Source organism: Pseudorasbora parva, chromosome 20, assembly GCF_024679245.1.
Source record: "Pseudorasbora parva isolate DD20220531a chromosome 20, ASM2467924v1, whole genome shotgun sequence".
Lineage (NCBI taxonomy): Eukaryota > Metazoa > Chordata > Actinopteri > Cypriniformes > Gobionidae > Pseudorasbora > Pseudorasbora parva.
In genome coordinates this window covers 35541332-35561462 of record NC_090191.1, presented here as the reverse complement: position 1 = coordinate 35561462, position 20131 = coordinate 35541332, and the positions used below count along the sequence as shown (strand labels likewise).

Genomic DNA, 20131 nt, shown 5'->3' with positions numbered 1-20131 from the left:
ACTACACATGGGCGGATCCGTCGAGTGTCGAGTGTTGCTGTTTTCTACGGTGCAGTAAGTTATATATTCCTTTAGGGTGCGGTCGGTGGCTCAGAAATACACAGTTCCTCACTTTTCTTGGAAACATTTAACATTTCTATGAATTTTTAAAACATTTCTCGGAGGGAAGCATTCTACAGCAATTGTAAACCTAATCAGGTAATTACAAACGAACGTAAATTGATCCGTTGTGAAATAGTCTGATATATTTTTGGTCGATATCTGATTAGTATTTGGTCGGTCTGGTCAATATTTTACACACGGATAAACAATAATGGAAATACAATAATATAAAAACCACAATTAATAATAATTACAAAATAATAAATGCTATTTGGACTTCTACTTGATCAATCACAACAACATCCGGGCCACGAAGCTCCGCCTCTTGTAGTAATTCATTATTTGGCTAACCAAATTCAAGTCGTTTTCTAGTTCTGTTGGAGGAACAGAGCTGTGTGAATCATGTGAATGGGGGATGAACTTTCCCCACAAACCTCGCGCAGACGGTTTGTCAATCTCTTTGTCAAATTTACATTGTCCAAAGAAAAAATACAATGCGAATGAGAAGAAATACAAAGCGATGCGTAAGTATCGGCTAATGTTTCATTGCATGACATGTATTTTATCCACGTGTGAACTTTCGTAGTACTGCAACAACCACCATCGTTAACTGAATGTCGAGGTACAGTGCATATAACATATAATAAAATGCTAATGAGATTCGGTAAGACGTTTTACACGAGCATTAAGGCTTTTCAATCCAAATTACATTTATTTTTTAACCGTTTTCACAATGCACATCGTTTCGAAGCAGCTTTACATAAATGCATGCATGCGTCAACATTATAATTTAGAGTGATTTTATTTTCCATCAGCGTCCAAGTTATGGATTTCAGAAATAATAATATTAATAGATTTTATTTATAACGCACTTTTCATTCCGAAGAATCTCAAAGTGCTACATGGGAAAAAACATATACCACACAGTTAGCAAACAATGTATTAAGGCAAGGCAGAAACACTGAGCTCAATTGAGTAAATAATACATGCTGTTAACATTGATTAGGATTTTATATATATATATATATATATATATATATATATATATATATATATATATATATATATATATATATATATATATATATATATATATATAAATGCATTGGTGCATGTTGATTCAGAGTTGTCATCTAAAATCCTGCAGAAGTTGGAGTCAACGTGATCTTATTTTCATTTCAAGCAGGATATCATGTCTTCTAATGCCACGTACTTCAACTAAGAAGAGGCTGTTGAATCCACACAAGTCCCAGCTGTTGTTTGTAGAGGCGCCCATCAATGGACCAAAACATGAATATGGACCACAGCTACGGAGTGCCATTCATCCCAGGTCATTTATATCAGAAAAACAACAACAAAGTGGTGCACCATGTACCTTGTGGGTATGTGCATGCTTTGCAACCCTTAATTTTATGTTATGGGTGAAGACTTTTTATAAACTGATGAATATTCTTTGTATTTTAGGTGTCTCCACAGTTTAATTCGATTGAGACCACAACGGTTAGTCGAGGTGGTCGAGGGAAGAGAGCTAACCAGATGGGTACTAAAATATCAAACAAGGTGTCAGTTTTGGGTTTACCTCAGACTAGAAAAACAAGGGTCTGCAAATATACTCCTTTGTCCTTTGAGGCAACCACAGGCCATGAAAACCTGTGTGAAAACCTTCGTAGTTCACGGACGAAGGATGATAGACTCGTTTCTTCAGACAGTCATCGCAAGGAGCTTCAAGAAACCTCAAGAAGAACTCGAAAAGTGGTGGAGAGGAGGATGGCTGCACGTGTTACATCTGCTAGCTCTAGGCATACAGATGTTTCAAAGAACCCGCCATTCTGCAAAAATGGAAATGGAATAAATAAAGATTCCATTCACACACCCAATACGAGCACAATTCCAGAACCACCAAATGTAGAGACGCCAGAAATACCACATTTTTCCAGCACCTCGACCAACGTTCAACATCTACTTTTCTCCCCAAACCAAACAATAACTCCTCCCCGGGCCGAGAACACAAGCATTCTGGTGAAGGACACACCTGAGAGAGACTATGGGCTGAGGGTAACATGGAGACGAAGGAAAGGACTGATGAAATTATTGATTGACAAAGGTCAGCTTCTTCTGAAAGATGCAGAAGTTGCCAATGTGTGGACATAGACCATGACTAAAGTTAACCAAAACTGTAAAAAAATTTGAAGAGTTACGTTTTGGGGAATTGTGACTTACAATTAAGAAAATTTAAAGGTTCATCCAAAAATGAAAATTCTGTCATTAATTACTTACCCTCATGCAGTTCCAGACCCGTAAGACTTCATCTTCGGAACACAAATTAAGATATTTTTGTTGAAATCCGATGGTTCAGAAAGGCCTCTATTTGCCACAATGTTATTTCCTTTCTCAAGACCCATAAAAGGTACTAAAGAAGTCCATCTTACTTCAGTGGCTCTACAATAATTTTATTAATCGACAAGAATATTTTTTGTTTGCAAAAAACCCCCAAAATAACGACTTGTTTAGTGATGGCCGATTTCAAAACACAGCTTCCTAAAGCTTCGGAGCATAATGTGTGTCAAACTGCTGAAATTAAATGATTTTTGCAATCTGATTCCAAACTGCTGATTTGATATGCTGATTCATAATGGTTCAAAGCTTCAGGAAGCAGTGTTTTGAAATCGGCCCATCACTATATAAGTCGTTATTTAGTTGTTGTTTTTTTGCACACAAAAACTATTCTCGTCGCTTTCTCACATCATAAAATAATTATAGAACCACTGTAGTGAGATGGGCTTTTTAATGACTTTTTTGGTACCTTTTAATGGGTCTTGAAAGAGGAAATGTCATTGCTGCCAAACGAGGCCTTTCTGAGTCATCGGATTTCGACAAAAAGATCTTCACTTGTGTTCCAAAGGTCTTACCTGTGTCGACCGACATAAGGATAAGTAATTAATGACAGAATTTTCATTTTTGGGGGAACTAACCCTTTAATATATGAGCACTTTAGAAATTAAGTGAGTATTATGTCATTTTGATGTCCCCAGCCTCATTTAATGGAAGCACATTTTGTATTCTGTTGGACATCAGTGAATTATGTACTAAAACTTATTTTCCGAATGGCATTTGTATATATTTTGTGTTTGCAAGAAAAAAGTCTTTATTATTTTTATATTATCAATATTTTTTGTTAAAAGATAGTCTAAAATGCATTTATTAAATATAATAAATCTGTAAAATATCGGCTGAAACATGAAGATATACTCTTAAATATATATTTTTTTTAATTTAATTGGTCACAAAATAATTCCTATACTTCCATTTGTGACATTTCACAGTTTTGACATTTAAAGGGGGCATGACTTTAGAAATGAAATGTACCTATTGCAAATTAGTCTTTGAACCACTATTAGCCTAAAATAGCCTTTAATAGGCTAAAACGTCCTCCTTATTATAAACAAAGCATTTATTTAATCAAGCTCCAAAAACAGCTCATTTTGATATTGTGGGATCTATGATGTTAAATACCTTTGCATATGACTGCCTCCAGAGCAGGACATTGACCAATAGTTATACATCAATGCACTATAGGCCCCGCCCACTGGCATAACCTGACATTTGTACAGTGGATCTGAGCATCATGCCCCATAAAAAAATCAAATAGAACACATTATAATCATTAATGCTATTATTGGATAAAGTATACAGATGTGCTTTCAGTTTCTAACATTGTCCACGCTCTTGAGTCTGTTAACAACTGGGAAAATGGAAGAATGTAAGAACATTTTAAAAACACTTGCATGCAGTAGCGAGTGTCTGTTGATACTGTTTCCTATGCAATGACATTAGCCATTTATAACAGTGGCTGTTTAGTGACAAGCCGTAAAGGGGTAGTTTACCCAAACAAAATGATCCCATAATTTACTCAACCCTTCAGCCATCCTAGTGTATATGGCATTCTTCTTTCAGATGGATACAAACTGAGATTTATTTAAAAAGTCCTGGCTATGGATATTTTTTATACAAAACCCATCATTTCGCTTCAGAAGGGTAATTAACCCACCGGAGATGTGTGGATTATTTTTTTATAATGGATAGATTTTTTTTATTTTATGCTTTAAATTTTGTGCTTTCATTCACGGCCATTATAATGCTTGGAAGAGCCAGGACATGTTTTAATATAACTGGTTGTATTCATCTAAAAGAAGAATGTCATATACACCTAGTATGGCTTGAGGGAGGGTGAATAAATCATGGGGTAATTTTCATTTTTGGGTAAAATATCCCTTTAAATGTGCCGTCCCTCAGTCAGAATGAGGGTTGACAGTAATGGTTTTTCTGCATACGTCTTGTTTGTTTTTTGTTTTTTTTACATAAATGAACCTCAAATATCATATTACTTAAAAATCAGTGGCATCACTGCTTTAAATAAAAGATAGATAGATATATTTAATGTATTTTAAAAAAAAATCTATTATTATTTGTTTTGTGTCGACTTTTAACTTGACGGGCATTTTCCTAGCCGTCCATTGGAGTAACCGGGGTACTACCAAGGGGGTAATCTAGCGCTTGGAAAGCGTTCCACCCCTAGGGGCTGCCATTGCTAACCAAGCCATCACCTGCTGTTAGCATCCCATTGACTCCCATTCATTTTTGAGTCACTTTGACAGTGAATAACTTTACATCTGAGACGTTTAAAGACTCCATTTGTCCATTGTTTATTTCTAAAGAAACACGACAATGCATAAAAGGCTCCGTTACCTTGTATCTTACACTATCGCCCCGTAGAAGCTGTTTTTGTAAAAATAGGCTAACGATTGCGTCATAACCAACGCGACTGTGTCGCACAGTTGAGAAATTACCGTATAGACCTGAGGAGACGCTCGTAGGCAATCTTTTACTGTCTAAGAGACAGTCGGGGGGACGTGGAGACATAAAGTCTGATAAAGTCAAGGGGGAAGAATGGGGAGAAGCCCATAGTGAGCCAAAAGCAACGGGAGAAAATATTTAAACAACGTGATTCAGCTTTCACTTTCCACATCTACTAGAAGACCTACAGCTGTCAGACAGGAGGCTCACGTCACATCTACGTCGTCAAGCTCAGTCTGAGCCTGCGCAGTTCGCTCAGCCATCAGGAAGTAAGTGCTCCTATACTGACCTCACTTAACGCCGTAGAAGGCAATGGGATCCCTCCGTCCATTTCTTTTACTGTCTATGGGTACTACACAAGCCTGCAGTCTCCCTCTCATTTACTGAAGCTTTCGCGCCTCGATCGCCCCCCGGTGACCGGTCCCAGTATAGCCGCTCCTCTGTGTTTTCTAATGGACGCGAGGCAAACTAAATAATAAAATTACACTTTAAAAATGTTTCCCCAAAGTTAGTTTATGTCACTGAAGGCAGTTATCATCACGATGATTTCATTTCAGGTGTTCGTTTTAAAAATAAGTTTACTTTGAGTTAGTTATTTGATGCTATAAAAACGGGGGGTGTGACGTCATGATTGACAGCTGAGACTGACGGCTTCTCTGAGTGAAGTTGTCACTGAGGCACTAACGGACTTTTTTCGAAATTTTTGGGAGCAGATTAGAGCTTTAGCTTTAATTTCTACATTTCCATAACTGTTTATTTCACACTGTCACTACTCGATCCGTACCGGCAACACGATTTGTTCTGCGCATGCGCGAAAATGTTTCTACTTCCTGTTTGACATGGCAAAGCAATTTACGGCAGTTATTTGAATTACTACCACTCGATCCGTACCGCGATAGTTTTTTATTTATTGCATAACTATAAATAAATACAAAATAAACAATAAAGAACAATGAATATGTGATTTTTGAAGAGTTGATAATAAATGTTAATTGTTGTGTTTGTGTATTTGTCAGGAGATGGCGCTATAGTTCACATGTTGTTACCTATATAAAGGTCTCGTAAGAATGGAAGAATTGTTGCACCTGCTGTCAACGTAACCATCTGGCACCTATCTTGCTTTGTCAATATAATATTTACCCATCATACAAATAAAATTTAAGACATCATCCAGCTCTTTACTTTCCTTAGTGACAGAAATATTACACAGTTGGTGAAATACAAGTGCTAATAATTTCCCATAAGCCTTAATTGAATAATCACTAACAGTGAAGAAGTTCCTTAAAAACTGATTTGTAGGCTTAACATCTAGGATATCAAACCCTTGTAAAACTAGTAGAGGGATATTCAAATGCAAACTACAATTTGATTTATAAGATGTAACCAAAAAACAACAAATAAGCAGCAAGTCTGTAAGCTTAAAGTAGTTGTTTTGATGCTTTTATACCATATAGCCTAGTTAAATAAAATCTTTATAAGAATCTAAGTCTCCACATTTACGAGACCTCACTTGGAAAATACAAATGTAGACTATATATTCCAAGGTTATTATTATGTGGCACTAATTACATTGATTAAATAGTTTAGACTTGCTTGACCCCATTTGCATTCAATATTTCATTTTTTAAATGAAAAAGTTATTTTTTTCTACTTCAACATACTTGTCTACAATATAAAGAATACATATGTCTGCATTTAAGAAACACACGGGACAATTTATTTATATATAAAAAAATGTTTCCTGGGATGGATCGCCTTTGCTCCTTTTGTGGAGTGGAAGATGAGTCTGTCCCTCACCTTTTTGGGATTGTTTTCATGTAGTTCCTTTTTTTTTTGAAGAAGAAGAAGAAATTTAGAAAATTATATTGATGTCCCATTTGTATTTTTTTGTATAACTCTGACAATAGTCTTAAAGACAAGTTTTTTTTTCTTATAAATCTATTTATTTTTTTAGCTACTTTTTTTTATACACAAGTCTGTTAAACCTTTCTTTATTATTTTTTGTAAAGATCTGAAATGTAATTTAGATACTGTCTTTTCTTCCAGCAATGCCAAAGCTTTAAAGTCCTCTATGCGGTGCAAGAAGTATATATACCTTTTTATAATGTAAAAAGGGAAAAAAGGCATTGGCATATTTTTCACTGTCTCACTCTCTTGAACCTAATTTAGGCTACTATAAATTGCATGTCACCCCTTGCTCAATTTTGTTGTTGTTGTTTTTTTGTGTGCTTTTTTTTAATAGTTTCCTTATATATATATATATATATATATATATATATATATATATATATATATATATATATATATATATATATATATATAGTGTTCGTTTTTATTATTTAATTATGTATTTGTTTGCTTGTTTGTTTAATTCATTTTGCTGCCTCGGTCTATTGTTTTTATTTGTTTTGTTGTTGTTGTTGAATCCTTTTTGAACTGTGGCTGTTTGCTTTTTTATTTGTTCAATAAAAAAATTATAATAATATATATATTTTTTAAAAGTGACACCGTTGTCGCAAAAAACTTTGGCGATGACAGGAAGTGACGTCAAAAGTACGTTTTCGCGCATGCGCAGAACAAATCGTGTTGCCGGTACGGATCGAGTAGTGACACACACCAACATAATTAATTGTTCTGCATCTGCGAGAGTGTGGGCGGGCTTTCGATATCGTGACTGTACTTCCTGCTCTACTTCCTGCGCTCTACTGCGCAACTCCGGTCCCGAAATCGCTACTGCGCAGACTCGGTCCCAAGATGTCAGCGCCGTGCACCCCTGCCTGAAAGCTTCAAATATGGCAAGCGGAAACGGATGATGTCGAGTCGTCCATATTTTTTTACGGTCTATGGTACTACACTACACTACGTCCATTGCGGAAGTGGCGCTGAGTTTTTGTTTACAGAATGAATATGGTCCACGTGTAGTGTTTAAATGAATTAACGACATTGAGAATTTCGATTGAATTATTCCAAATAATTTCTTATTTCGATATTAAGTCTGTAATGCACTAAAAGCTCAATAGCAGTCCGTTATGAGGAGCAGTTCGTCCGTGTCTCTGGCGGGCGGTCGTGGTTCGGCCTCGGTTCGGCTGATCAGCCCACCCGCGTGCCCGTTTGCCCCTCAGGTAGACGCTGCCGTTGAATATTTAATGGTAAAGAAAGACTTTGAGGCTGCTCTGGACACGTGCGAGAAAGGACTTGAGAGTTTGGGCTCCTCTGTAGAACAAGAGGAAAACTGGTAAGCAATGCAAAGAGAAAGAAAACATTACATTGTTATCATTGTCAACAAAATTAAGTGCATGAAATATTACATTACTTCAGGGTATCCCCTGGGGTTCCTAATGGAACCGCAGGAGGCAAAGAATACAGTAATTGTACCGTTGTGAGAATAATTATGTAGGCCTAATCAATAAAAAAAAAGTAACTAGTTTGGTTGTGATTATTTTAAAACTCGTTATCTATTTACAAGTTCTTAATTTTTGGAATCTGGTTACATGTAATCATAAGACCCAGGACTGCTGGTAAATTGAACTGACTATTAACATGATGATTTAATAATTTTAACATCTTAAATCCTCATACTAAATCTTTGTCCCCACAGCTTCAAGTATTTAGAACTGAAAGCAGCTTTGACTATAGTGGGGATTCAGGCACTGGCTGAGCTCAATCAGTGGCGTGGTGTTCTGTCATGGGTTTTGCAGCAATATGGAGAAACAGAGAAAATTCCTGCCAAGATTATTCAAATGTGGTGAGAAAATTCTGCCATTTAATCTCACAAATAACATTAAAAGCAGTTTGAATGTGGGCAAAGTACCACAACATCACACTTAATGTAGATGATCTGTGTTTCACAGCATTCTACTCTATGTGAAAGTGGGTGAACGGGCTGTGATGAAGGAAGCAGTCTGTGATTGGCTGCACTGCTCTGGTAACATGAGCCAATCAGGGTTCAGCACTGTGGCTGAGCTGTATTTTCTCCACATACTGGTGCCGTTGGGTCACACGACTGAAGCTCTGGAAATGCTGGAGAGTAGTGTGGGTCGGGTGGCATTCAGTGATGAACAGAGACAAACAGCCTATAGTTTATTAGACATTCAAAATGAGAAAAATGCAGCATCGTCAAATTCAAATCCTGAATCTGTGGCAGTGGTGGCAACAACTAGTGCTTCAAAACAAGGTGACTTTCTTGGAATTTATTTGTTTGGAGTCAAAATGCTCTATTTAACACATTCTGTGCAGTATATATAGAACTATATAATTAATTTTTATGGTAGAATATTTGAGCAAATAATGGATTCAACAATGTGTTACTGACAGGTAAATCGACCCAGCGACTGAATTCCCTAATGAGGCTGTTATATCGAGGTTTCTCAGTAGCCAATTTGAGAATTAGATCCATCTCTCTGCGCAGAGTTTTTCTGGCTTTAATGTTGCTGTATCTCCTTCTCATCCGTATGGACCCAGGCAAGAAACACCTCTTTATGCAGTGCATTCTAAATAATTACTCTATAGTCTGTTCTGAAATAATTCTCCGCTCTCAGCTCTTCCCTCAGCTTTCCCATGGCTGCTCCGCCTGCATGGACTCCTTCAGCAGATGTGGAACACCATGTTTGGACCTTATTACAAGACCAACAACAGAAGTTAGAGTTTTACTGGAGTTGCGCTGTGAGAAAACAGTGCCGTACAAAATGTTATAGATCCTGTTTTCTATGAACATCAAGTGTTGGTGAATATAGTTATATTATAGATAAATCTATGAATTATATCTAAGATAGTACTGATAGCCTGTTTGAAATGGACAGAATCCTGTAGATAAATATTTAATGTTGATGACATGTAATTTTAGTATATAATAATAAAATGTATTTGTGAATGTATTAGTTTCTGTGCATCTGTACTTGTGCTGTAGATACCTCATACAACTTAGTCACTATTAAGACTGACTCATTTTATTAATAAATATCTTATTTTATATATATATATATATATATATAAATTAAGAATCAGAGATTTATATATATTAAAATATAGATAGCTTATATCATGTATATTAGAGTGTCTTGACATTTCCATTAATTTTAAATATGTATTAGTGATTAAATAATGTTTGTTTATTAATGATGATGATAAAAGTTGGGTAACACTTCGTTAACATTAGTTAACTTTAACATGAACTAGCAAAAAAGTAAAGCATTTAACAGTATTAATCTTAGTACTTAATATTTAGTTCATATTAATTTCACCATTAATTACTAATAAACATTTTTTTTTTATCAAAAGTTGCATTTGTTAGCATATTATGTAATTGACCTGGGCCAGGGGCGTAACTACAGACAGTGCAGGCAGTGCAGCCGCACTGGGGCCCGTGCGGCAGGGGGGCCCGCAGCACACACGGGCCCATGCCCACATTGCAAACGGGCCCATGGCGACAAAGTGACTCCGCAGAATATTGTGACACTCACATTTCAAATGAAAAGCACTGGCTGTCGCGCTCTTCCGTCACGCTTAGGATAGGCTACTGACCACCTTTTTCATCAGAGCATGTGAGCGGAGCACAGTTGCGTGACGCTCGATCCGCTAGATATTCCGCTCTATGCCAGTGAGCTCCACAATTCACTATAAAATGTGAATTATTTGATTTTAATCTAGCGATTTCAAGCTTTCTTTAGACGTATGTTTCATGTTTGTCATGTATTCACCGAGTTTCAGATTCTCGCAGATAGAAAGCGCACCTTTTTTATTTATTTTACTAAAGCACAAAGTTTTGTTTTTATGTGAGTGTACACAAATAAAAGTAGACAATTAATAATAGTTTATAATTATGTCTCACATTTATCTGTATGGTCAAAAATTACGGAGTATTGCGAGTTATAGGCTATCCCCCGTCATGACTCGTGAGGGGAAAAAGAAAAAAACAGCCGGTACGTGCGTTCTTCAGCCAGAGGGTTAAAGAAAACGTAGCCCATTTAGTTTCATATTTATGTTTAAATAATAGCCCATAATATAATTTATTAATATTATTATTCATTATTTTAATTAGGGATGCATCAAATATTCGGGCGAAAATGGACCATGTGCATTCTCTCGGTGCATTCTTGGCCGAAAGACTTTCATCACCGAAACAATACGTCCGAAATGTGGGCTTCGTCCCGTTTTTTAGCCTGTCTCTCCAATCCGTAGCGGCTCTGAGCAGAGCGCAGCGCACGTCAGAAGCAGAGGTGTGTGTGTGTGTGTGTGTGTGTGTGTGTGTGTGTGTGTGTGTGTGTGTGTGTGTGTGTGTGTGTGTGTGTGTGTGTGTGTGTGTGTAAATCTGAGCGTCATTGGTCTGTCACCGCTCGTCAATGTCAAAATATTTGATAAAACCAATCAAATCAGAGTAGCGCCATAAAATGGCCATTTTTTTAGGAGCGCAACTCGACGTCAAGTAAGATAAATGCAGCTAAACTAAACATTCATGTTTGACAGCTGCTGCTTTAAGTCAGAAATGTTAATCAAAAGAAAAAAATATTTAGGCGAATGAATAAACTTGTTGTGTCTAATTTTTAGACATTTTTAACTGGAAATATGCCTATGTGATTCATAATATAGGCCTAATTAACGAACAAGAAATATTAACAAAGCCATTTTCATCAGATTAGGCATAAGATTAATAATAAATGTGTATATATTGTAAATTAATATAATTCTATTTTTAACATTCAGTAAATAATTTTTTTTTTTTAACTCAGCTTTTTCAGCCTGTATTGGGCATAAGATTAGTATTGAATGTGTTCATATTGTGATTTTAATAAACTTAAAACTTTGATAAATAGTAAATTAAGTAAGTAGATTATCTTAAAAGAACATCTTAAAATGCTCATATGTAGATCATAGAAATAAAAAATTTCTCGGGGGAGCATGTTAGAACCCCCTAACATTTGGGATCTTGGTGATTAAAAACCTGCCCAAATTATTGGGTATGATTAATGCATGTACAGTATGGCCATGCAGTAAGGTGTTAATATTTGCTTTATAAGTAATGATAAACAGCCAATATCTTAGGGGTATGCATGTTTGTAAGCTATTAGTTAATAGCGCAATTTGGACCCTAAACTAAATAGTGTTAACATTTTTTCTACAGGCCTACCCTCACTGGGGGCTGAGCCCCCCTAAAATGATAATCATAGAAACGCCCCTGATTTTCACCATCACCCGCGTGTAGTGCCAGAAGACGCGAATGAGAACATCTGTCTCTGTGCACTCATCCGAAAGCGCGCAGTCTCACAGAGCGCAAATATTGAGTTCTCTTCCAAGTCTTGCGTTTGAACGGACAAACTCACAAAAAAAGTAGCCTATGTCAACATGTCCATCTTGATGAGTCTCTAGTAATATTGTTATCTACTTTTTTTGGCCTTCAGAACATCTTAAAATACACATATGTAGATCCTAGAAATCTAATTTTTCTCGGGGGAGAATGCCCCCGAACCCCCCTAAATAACTGGGGGGCTAACTGCATAGCCTGCACTGGGGCCCATCATTAGTAAGTTACGCCACTGACCTGGGCTAACACGTAATAACATTTGTATTAACTAATGGGACCTTATAGTAAACTGTGTTACCAAAAGTTGTTTTAAAATGTTACCTAATTATGTTAGTTTCGTATCTGTGACAGAAACTGACGCGTGAATTGAAACTGAAAGTAAAATCAGACTTCTCTGTTTAGGTCTGAAACTGAACTGGCATTTATGCTACGAGAAAACAGTGAGCTGAAGTATATTGAGGAAGGTAAATAATGCGTGCGCTTATATCAATTCCAATAAAATAATGCACAGTTTAAAGCTCACTGTGTTATAAAAATAACTGGTTTCGGTAGATAAAGATCTTAGATCTAGTGAGTTCGAACTGAGAAGCTTTTGCGGTTGGCTATATATCTGAATGGGAGAGTTGTGGAGTAAAATGGCTTATTATCGACTCTACACATCGTGGAGCTATCCCAGGAATTATGGTAAGTCAGCAGAGACTTGCATCCATAACATTTTTTTTTAATGTGGCAGTTACTTTTGATAGGTGTTTAGAACTGACGGTGGCAAATCGTTTTAAGGGGTAAACGGTTCAGAACTGTCAAGATGTGCTACACCTTTTACTTACTTTATTAAGGTGGTTATTTCTAAGAAAGAATTGTTCATATTTTTTGATTAACATGACAGCTTAAACTACCAGTAGAACACCCTGAGCGGGTAGGACCAGTGGCGTAACTTACTAATGATGGGCCCCAGTGCAGGCTATGCAGTTAGCCCCCCAGTTATTTAGGGGGGTTCGGGGGCATTCTCCCCCGAGAAAAATTAGATTTCTAGGATCTACATATGTGTATTTTAAGATGTTCTGAAGGCCAAAAAAAGTAGATAACAATATTACTAGAGACTCATCAAGATGGACATGTTGACATAGGCTACTTTTTTTGTGAGTTTGTCCGTTCAAACGCAAGACTTGGAAGAGAACTCAATATTTGCGCTCTGTGAGACTGCGCGCTTTCGGATGAGTGCACAGAGACAGATGTTCTCATTCGCGTCTTCTGGCACTACACGCGGGTGATGGTGAAAATCAGGGGCGTTTCTATGATTATCATTTTAGGGGGGCTCAGCCCCCAGTGAGGGTAGGCCTGTAGAAAAAATGTTAACACTATTTAGTTTAGGGTCCAAATTGCGCTATTAACTAATAGCTTACAAACATGCATACCCCTAAGATATTGGCTGTTTATCATTACTTATAAAGCAAATATTAACACCTTACTGCATGGCCATACTGTACATGCATTAATCATACCCAATAATTTGGGCAGGTTTTTAATCACCAAGATCCCAAATGTTAGGGGGTTCTAACATGCTCCCCCGAGAAATTTTTTATTTCTATGATCTACATATGAGCATTTTAAGATGTTCTTTTAAGATAATCTACTTACTTAATTTACTATTTATCAAAGTTTTAAGTTTATTAAAATCACAATATGAACACATTCAATACTAATCTTATGCCCAATACAGGCTGAAAAAGCTGAGTTAAAAAAAAAAAATTATTTACTGAATGTTAAAAATAGAATTATATTAATTTACAATATATACACATTTATTATTAATCTTATGCCTAATCTGATGAAAATGGCTTTGTTAATATTTCTTGTTCGTTAATTAGGCCTATATTATGAATCACATAGGCATATTTCCAGTTAAAAATGTCTAAAAATTAGACACAACAAGTTTATTCATTCGCCTAAATATTTTTTTCTTTTGATTAACATTTCTGACTTAAAGCAGCAGCTGTCAAACATGAATGTTTAGTTTAGCTGCATTTATCTTACTTGACGTCGAGTTGCGCTCCTAAAAAAATGGCCATTTTATGGCGCTACTCTGATTTGATTGGTTTTATCAAATATTTTGACATTGACGAGCGGTGACAGACCAATGACGCTCAGATTTACACACACACACACACACACACACACACACACACACACACACACACACACACACACACACACACACACACACACACACACACACACACCTCTGCTTCTGACGTGCGCTGCGCTCTGCTCAGAGCCGCTACGGATTGGAGAGACAGGCTAAAAAACGGGACGAAGCCCACATTTCGGACGTATTGTTTCGGTGATGAAAGTCTTTCGGCCAAGAATGCACCGAGAGAATGCACATGGTCCATTTTCGCCCGAATATTTGATGCATCCCTAATTAAAATAATGAATAATAATATTAATAAATTATATTATGGGCTATTATTTAAACATAAATATGAAACTAAATGGGCTACGTTTTCTTTAACCCTCTGGCTGAAGAACGCACGTACCGGCTGTTTTTTTCTTTTTCCCCTCACGAGTCATGACGGGGGATAGCCTATAACTCGCAATACTCCGTAATTTTTGACCATACAGATAAATGTGAGACATAATTATAAACTATTATTAATTGTCTACTTTTATTTGTGTACACTCACATAAAAACAAAACTTTGTGCTTTAGTAAAATAAATAAAAAAGGTGCGCTTTCTATCTGCGAGAATCTGAAACTCGGTGAATACATGACAAACATGAAACATACGTCTAAAGAAAGCTTGAAATCGCTAGATTAAAATCAAATAATTCACATTTTATAGTGAATTGTGGAGCTCACTGGCATAGAGCGGAATATCTAGCGGATCGAGCGTCACGCAACTGTGCTCCGCTCACATGCTCTGATGAAAAAGGTGGTCAGTAGCCTATCCTAAGCGTGACGGAAGAGCGCGACAGCCAGTGCTTTTCATTTGAAATGTGAGTGTCACAATATTCTGCGGAGTCACTTTGTCGCCATGGGCCCGTTTGCAATGTGGGCATGGGCCCGTGTGTGCTGCGGGCCCCCCTGCCGCACGGGCCCCAGTGCGGCTGCACTGCCTGCACTGTCTGTAGTTACGCCCCTGGGTAGGACAGCAGATGCTTTAATAATTTACCATCTTAAATCCTCATACTAAATCTTTTTTATTAGAACACCAGTTTAAACAGAACGCGTTTTTGCAGGTCAGTGGAACAACAACAAACGCAAAGTCTATAGAGACGCTTTTTTTTTTAAAGGTCTCATCCAAAAATAAAAATTATGTCACATTTACTCACCCTGAAATTGTTCCAAACCTGTATGAATGTGTTTTTTTTCTCCTGCTGAACACAAAAGAAGATATTTTTGATTGACTTCCATTGTATTTTTTCCCATACTGTGGAAGTCAATGGGTCTCAACTGTTTGGAATTTGTAGTGGACTGGAAAAAAAGTGTTCCGTGTGAACAGCCCAAACTGAACGATTGTAATTTAGTCTCCTGAACAATTTTTTTTAAGTATATGCAGAAACTAATGATGGAACTAACAAAATTATCTTAAATATGATTTTATGTTTCAGAAGTGAGAGGCCTTTTCAACGACAGTCTGTCCTGTTGTATTAATTCTCTGCTTCAGTCATTTTCTGCCACCACTGAACTACTGGACATATTGAACAAGTAAAGCTGCATTATATATTGAATGCTGCACACTTGAAAACTAGATACTAAGACGTGCTAAATAATATTTATTCCTGTTGTTTAAAGATGGAATCCATCTGATGGGATGAAACAGAGTATCATCCCACTGCAGTTAAAGAATGCCCTACTAGCTATGAGGGATTCATCACATCCTGCTCCACACAAAGACCTTCTGAAAAGCCTCTACCATCACACCATTTGCCGTATGCATCATATGAACGTAAAATTGTATACTTATGAAAATGGTGCCAATCTGAGTGTATTCTGTTATTGTGCTGTAGGACGCACTCAACAGGATGCGGATGAAATATTCCACACTATACTCAATCTCACCCAGAAGCAGATGCCTGATCTTTCCTTGGTGGGTTTGTATCCTTGAGTTTTTTTTTAGTGTGAACTATTATATAAATCAGAATATTAAATTATATATGCCTTCAATCTTTCAGGCTCAGGAAATCCGCAGTCTCTATGAGATAAAGGTAGAGACACAGGTGAAATGTTCACATTGCACATTCATTCAACGGTGCACCAGCTCACTTTTCAGCCTTCCTTTGGCGATCTGTGAAGGGGGAAACACCCTGGTAAACAAGTTAAACATTCATCAATTATGTTTTGTTAATCATTGATACACTGGTTTTGATACCAATTTAATGTAAATGACACAGTTCCTCTTTATGTTCTTCAGGAGAGCTGCATTAACTCTTATTTCCAGCTTCAAAACCTGGTGGATGGTGAGGAGAATCACTGTAGCCAGTGTGAGAAGAAGCAGCCGTCCACTCATGTGTGTGCTTTTATTTTTTTTTGCCATTATTCAAACAATATAATATTCCAGAATTATTATATTTTTGACAGTTTAAAAAAAGTCACAGGGAACGGACGTTGCAGTAGTCTTTTCTTCTCTATTGTAATGTACACTTATCAGGCATAACATTATGAGATGTAAAGTGAGTAACACAGATTATCTCTTCATCATGGCACCTGTTAGTGGGTGGGATATATTAGGCAGCAAGTGAACATTTAGTCCTCAAAGTTGATGAGTTTGACTACGGCCAAATTGTGATGGCTAGACTGGTTCAGAGCATATCCGAACTCCCCAGCAGCAGCTTTGATTGGGTGTTCCCGGTCTGCAGTGGTCAGTATCTATCAAAAGTGGTCCATGGAAGGAACAGTAGTGAACTGGCGACAGGGTCATGGGCGCCCAAGGCTCATTGATGCACTGACGGACCCGTGTGATCCAAACAAACAGACAAGAAGTTAGTTCTGCTTCTGATAGAAATTGTCAGAATACATAGTGCATTGCACAAACACTGAGCACATGGCTCCAGGATGCACAATGGGAAGAAGGCAAGCCAGCAGAGACAGTGTGATGCTTTGGGCAATATTCTTCTGGGAAACCTTGGGTCCTGCTATCCATGTGGATAATACTTTGACACGTACCATCTAAGCATTGTTCCAGACCATATACAACCTTTCATAGAAACGGTATTCCCTGTGGAGATTCTCCAGATCTCAATCCAGTCGAGCACATCTGTGGGATGTGCTGAACAAGTCTGATCCATGGAGGCCCCACCTTGCAACTTACAAGACTTAAAGGATTTGCTGCTAACATCTTGGTGCCAGATACCACAGCACACCTTCAGGCTTCTAGTGGATTCCATGCCTCAACAGGTCAGGGCTGTTTTGACAGCAAAAGTGGAACTAACGCATTATTAGGAAGGTGGTTATAATGTTATGCCTGATCTGTGTATATCCAAGTTAAATGGCTTTTCGAACAGGACTTGGTTTTGTCCACAGGGAATTGTTTAGATAGTTGTGTTTTGCTGTTGGGTTGATATCATCTGATTGCCCTAACCCACACAAGTAAATATGTCACAAGGGCATGTGAATCATTTTTTTTGTTGTTGATGTGCATGGGTCATTAATAATTTACAATAAATGATGCAATATTCCATTTATTTACTTTATTTTACAGTATGTGCATTTACATGTACCTATAAAAGGCAATTAATGAACTGAGGTTATTATCTCTTATTATAACTCTTATTATTATCCAGTTTTTGCTAATAGTATAATCAGAATAATAGTACATGAGGAACAGGACTGTAAAATAAAGTAGTACCAGATTTTAACTTGATTTCAGCTAACAATACAATGCACAACTGAATTTTTTTTTGTCATGTAGGCACAGAAACTTGTTTCATTGCCTCCGATTATGTGTGTCCACTTGAAAAGATTCAGAATCGAACGTGGCTACACCAGGAAACTCTTCAACAAAGTCACCTTCCCTGAAACGTTTAACACAAGTGTTTTTGCTACAGCACAATCAGAAAATGTATGTGTAGTATATATTTTGTAAAGAATAATTATAGTAATAATAATACAAATTTTTGTATATTTTAATTTTAATGTATGCTTGTTTTAGGTTGTGAATGATGCTCCCGGGGCTGATGAGCATTACAGTCTCTATGCAGTAATAGTTCATATAGGATATCCTATGTTTGGTCACTACACCGCTTATGTCAGGCCAATTGAGGACCAGGCGTGGTACTATGCTAATGACAGTTACGTGCAACCAGTAAGAAACTGAAACAGAAGAATCTGAAGTAGATCATACTGAGATTGATATGTAATTTGGTGAAGTAATTATTTTTATTTATTTTTCTCAGGCCACATGGGCAGACGTGCAGGACACATATGAAGGGTAATTCTTGACCTAAGCCTACCATGTTATCTTGTCACAGACACTTTAAAAGAAAACAACATACAAACACAGAATCGTTAAATAATGATTACTTTATTCACTTTGCAATATCTTCTAGTTCTTGGTTATAATTTTGTTTACTGTTTTAGAGACAACACGGCCTACTTGCTTCTGTACAGGAAGAAGACCTTGAATTCATCTGGATAACCACTGGGAACACTACAGTACTAAAGTTTTCCTTAATGATTGAATGCAGAGAAATATTCCAGGAATAGGACCAAATTGTATTTATATTTTGTGTATGCATATGAAGAGAGGTGCTTAAGAATGTTAGTCACCAGTATATTTTCTTGTTGATTTGGGGTTTATAGGACATTTGGTTTGGAAGTGATTATTTTGTGGAGTTTATGGATATTGTGCAATAAAAATAATATGTTTTAAAATGATGTTGCCTGTAATCTCAAGTTATTGCTGAAGATATAAATATATGGAATGAAGGTATACACGGCCCTTAAAATACATAGAATAGAAGACTTTTATTATGAAAAAATAAACGCAAGTGGGCTTTTATTTTGAGAAGCCTTCGCGCTTCCAGGCTTATTTTGAAGAGCATCCATGTCATGGCATTGCCCCCGCACGTCCTGGGAAACACATTGTCATGATCTTGTAGGTGAGCAAACATTGTAATAAAACAGCCTACCAAACTAAACGTTTTCCCCTCGGTACGTCGACATTTAGTACCGTATTATTAGCGTACTACCATAACCGAAAAATGTAGACTGCAACAAGGGGAATTTCTTTCCACGTTCCTATTGTGTGCATGTGTTGTGTGTATATATATGTATGTTATTTGTACTTTGTCTGTTTTAGGTATATTCTCTTGTCTCAGGACCTAGTCAAGTTAAAATGACTAATCCACTTAGAGGAGAAGTGGTCAGATTGTACAAAAATGTAAGCATTTTCTGACAGATTCCTTTACTAGACAAAACACTGCATTGCAACAGAGTTACAAAATACATAAAGATGTGTAAAATTGTAATGATGACTAATTTATTTATTTTCTGCAGCTTTTGTATCTTGGACGGGAATATCCAAAAGGCACTACATACTTCAGGGAGCGCCTGAAAGCTGCCTTCATGAAGAACAAAGATGTCACAGATCCTGAGAAAATCAAACAGCTGATTGACCGTGGAGACTTTGTGATCAAAGAACTCGAGGCACTTTACTTCCTCAGGAAATACAGAGCAATGAAGAGACGCTATTACGATCCAGAGCATTAATCAACAATGTTTTTGGTCACAAGTGCCAGACTATGTCTCAAAAGTTTTCAAATATCTGTATGATTACAACAGATTTGGACATATGTTTTTTTTTCTATAACTACATCTTTGTTACATTTACAATGGAGCCGTTAATTGTAATGAAAGTGACATGTTTCATAATAGCTA

The 20131-nt window shown here is 36.9% G+C and overlaps 4 protein-coding genes across 10 annotated transcripts; all 4 read left to right on the top strand.

The window, feature by feature from the left end:
• The first annotated feature begins 77 nt into the window (after positions 1-77).
• On the top strand, positions 78-2838 carry rhno1 (RAD9-HUS1-RAD1 interacting nuclear orphan 1). 5 transcript variants are annotated; one of them, XM_067427275.1, is made up of 3 exons: positions 78-198; positions 1286-1484; positions 1567-2838. In XM_067427275.1, the coding sequence occupies exons 2-3, from the start codon at positions 1305-1307 to the stop codon at positions 2251-2253; spliced, it is 867 nt and encodes a 288-aa protein (XP_067283376.1). In that variant the 5' UTR covers positions 78-198; positions 1286-1304; the 3' UTR covers positions 2254-2838. The 5 variants fall into 5 exon arrangements, with proteins under 5 accessions (XP_067283376.1, XP_067283373.1, XP_067283374.1 ...); XM_067427272.1 differs by lacking the exon at positions 78-198 and adding an exon at positions 439-548 and having other exon boundaries at positions 1289-1484; XM_067427273.1 differs by lacking the exon at positions 78-198 and adding an exon at positions 449-626 and having other exon boundaries at positions 1289-1484.
• A 4969-nt stretch (positions 2839-7807) lies between these two features.
• On the top strand, positions 7808-9826 carry pex26 (peroxisomal biogenesis factor 26). Of its 2 annotated transcripts, XM_067427197.1 has the most exons (5): positions 7808-8191; positions 8555-8701; positions 8808-9130; positions 9271-9417; positions 9495-9826. In XM_067427197.1, the coding sequence occupies exons 1-5, from the start codon at positions 7986-7988 to the stop codon at positions 9596-9598; spliced, it is 927 nt and encodes a 308-aa protein (XP_067283298.1). In that variant the 5' UTR covers positions 7808-7985; the 3' UTR covers positions 9599-9826. The 2 variants fall into 2 exon arrangements, with proteins under 2 accessions (XP_067283298.1, XP_067283297.1); XM_067427196.1 differs by having other exon boundaries at positions 9271-9826.
• Positions 9827-12534: 2708 nt separating this feature from the next.
• On the top strand, positions 12535-19129 carry usp18 (ubiquitin specific peptidase 18). The gene is made up of 10 exons (XM_067427279.1): positions 12535-12937; positions 15865-15961; positions 16049-16185; positions 16264-16343; positions 16429-16563; positions 16668-16763; positions 18165-18314; positions 18405-18557; positions 18649-18683; positions 18833-19129. Exons 1-10 carry the CDS (start codon positions 12868-12870, stop codon positions 18888-18890), a joined length of 1011 nt encoding a protein of 336 aa, XP_067283380.1. The 5' UTR covers positions 12535-12867; the 3' UTR covers positions 18891-19129.
• A 150-nt stretch (positions 19130-19279) lies between these two features.
• On the top strand, positions 19280-19976 carry lyrm5a (LYR motif containing 5a). Of its 2 annotated transcripts, none has more exons than XM_067428149.1 (3): positions 19280-19353; positions 19554-19634; positions 19751-19976. In XM_067428149.1, the coding sequence occupies exons 2-3, from the start codon at positions 19590-19592 to the stop codon at positions 19961-19963; spliced, it is 258 nt and encodes an 85-aa protein (XP_067284250.1). In that variant the 5' UTR covers positions 19280-19353; positions 19554-19589; the 3' UTR covers positions 19964-19976. The 2 variants fall into 2 exon arrangements, with proteins under 2 accessions (XP_067284250.1, XP_067284251.1); XM_067428150.1 differs by having other exon boundaries at positions 19347-19405.
• The last annotated feature ends 155 nt before the right edge of the window (positions 19977-20131 follow it).

Bases quoted from the DNA above. Each gene is read 5' to 3' on its own strand.
- rhno1 (XM_067427271.1), top strand. From the start codon at position 511: ATGGGGGATGAACTTTCCCCACAAACCTCGCGCAGACG. The intron at 549-1,285 runs GTTTGTCAATCT...TTTCATTTCAAG, and splicing joins CCACAAACCTCGCGCAGACG to CAGGATATCATGTCTTCTAA. The intron at 1,485-1,566 runs GTATGTGCATGC...TTTGTATTTTAG, and splicing joins GTGCACCATGTACCTTGTGG to GTGTCTCCACAGTTTAATTC.
- pex26 (XM_067427196.1), top strand. From the start codon at position 7,986: ATGAGGAGCAGTTCGTCCGTGTCTCTGGCGGGCGGTCGTGGTTCGGCC. The intron at 8,192-8,554 runs GTAAGCAATGCA...TTGTCCCCACAG, and splicing joins GTAGAACAAGAGGAAAACTG to CTTCAAGTATTTAGAACTGA. The intron at 9,131-9,270 runs GTGACTTTCTTG...TGTTACTGACAG, and splicing joins AACTAGTGCTTCAAAACAAG to GTAAATCGACCCAGCGACTG.
- usp18 (XM_067427279.1), top strand. From the start codon at position 12,868: ATGGGAGAGTTGTGGAGTAAAATGGCTTATTATCGACTCTACACATCG. The intron at 16,186-16,263 runs GTATGCATCATA...ATTGTGCTGTAG, and splicing joins CTACCATCACACCATTTGCC to GACGCACTCAACAGGATGCG. The intron at 16,764-18,164 runs GTGTGTGCTTTT...TTTGTCATGTAG, and splicing joins AGAAGCAGCCGTCCACTCAT to GCACAGAAACTTGTTTCATT.
- lyrm5a (XM_067428149.1), top strand. From the start codon at position 19,590: ATGACTAATCCACTTAGAGGAGAAGTGGTCAGATTGTACAAAAAT. The intron at 19,635-19,750 runs GTAAGCATTTTC...TATTTTCTGCAG, and splicing joins TGGTCAGATTGTACAAAAAT to CTTTTGTATCTTGGACGGGA.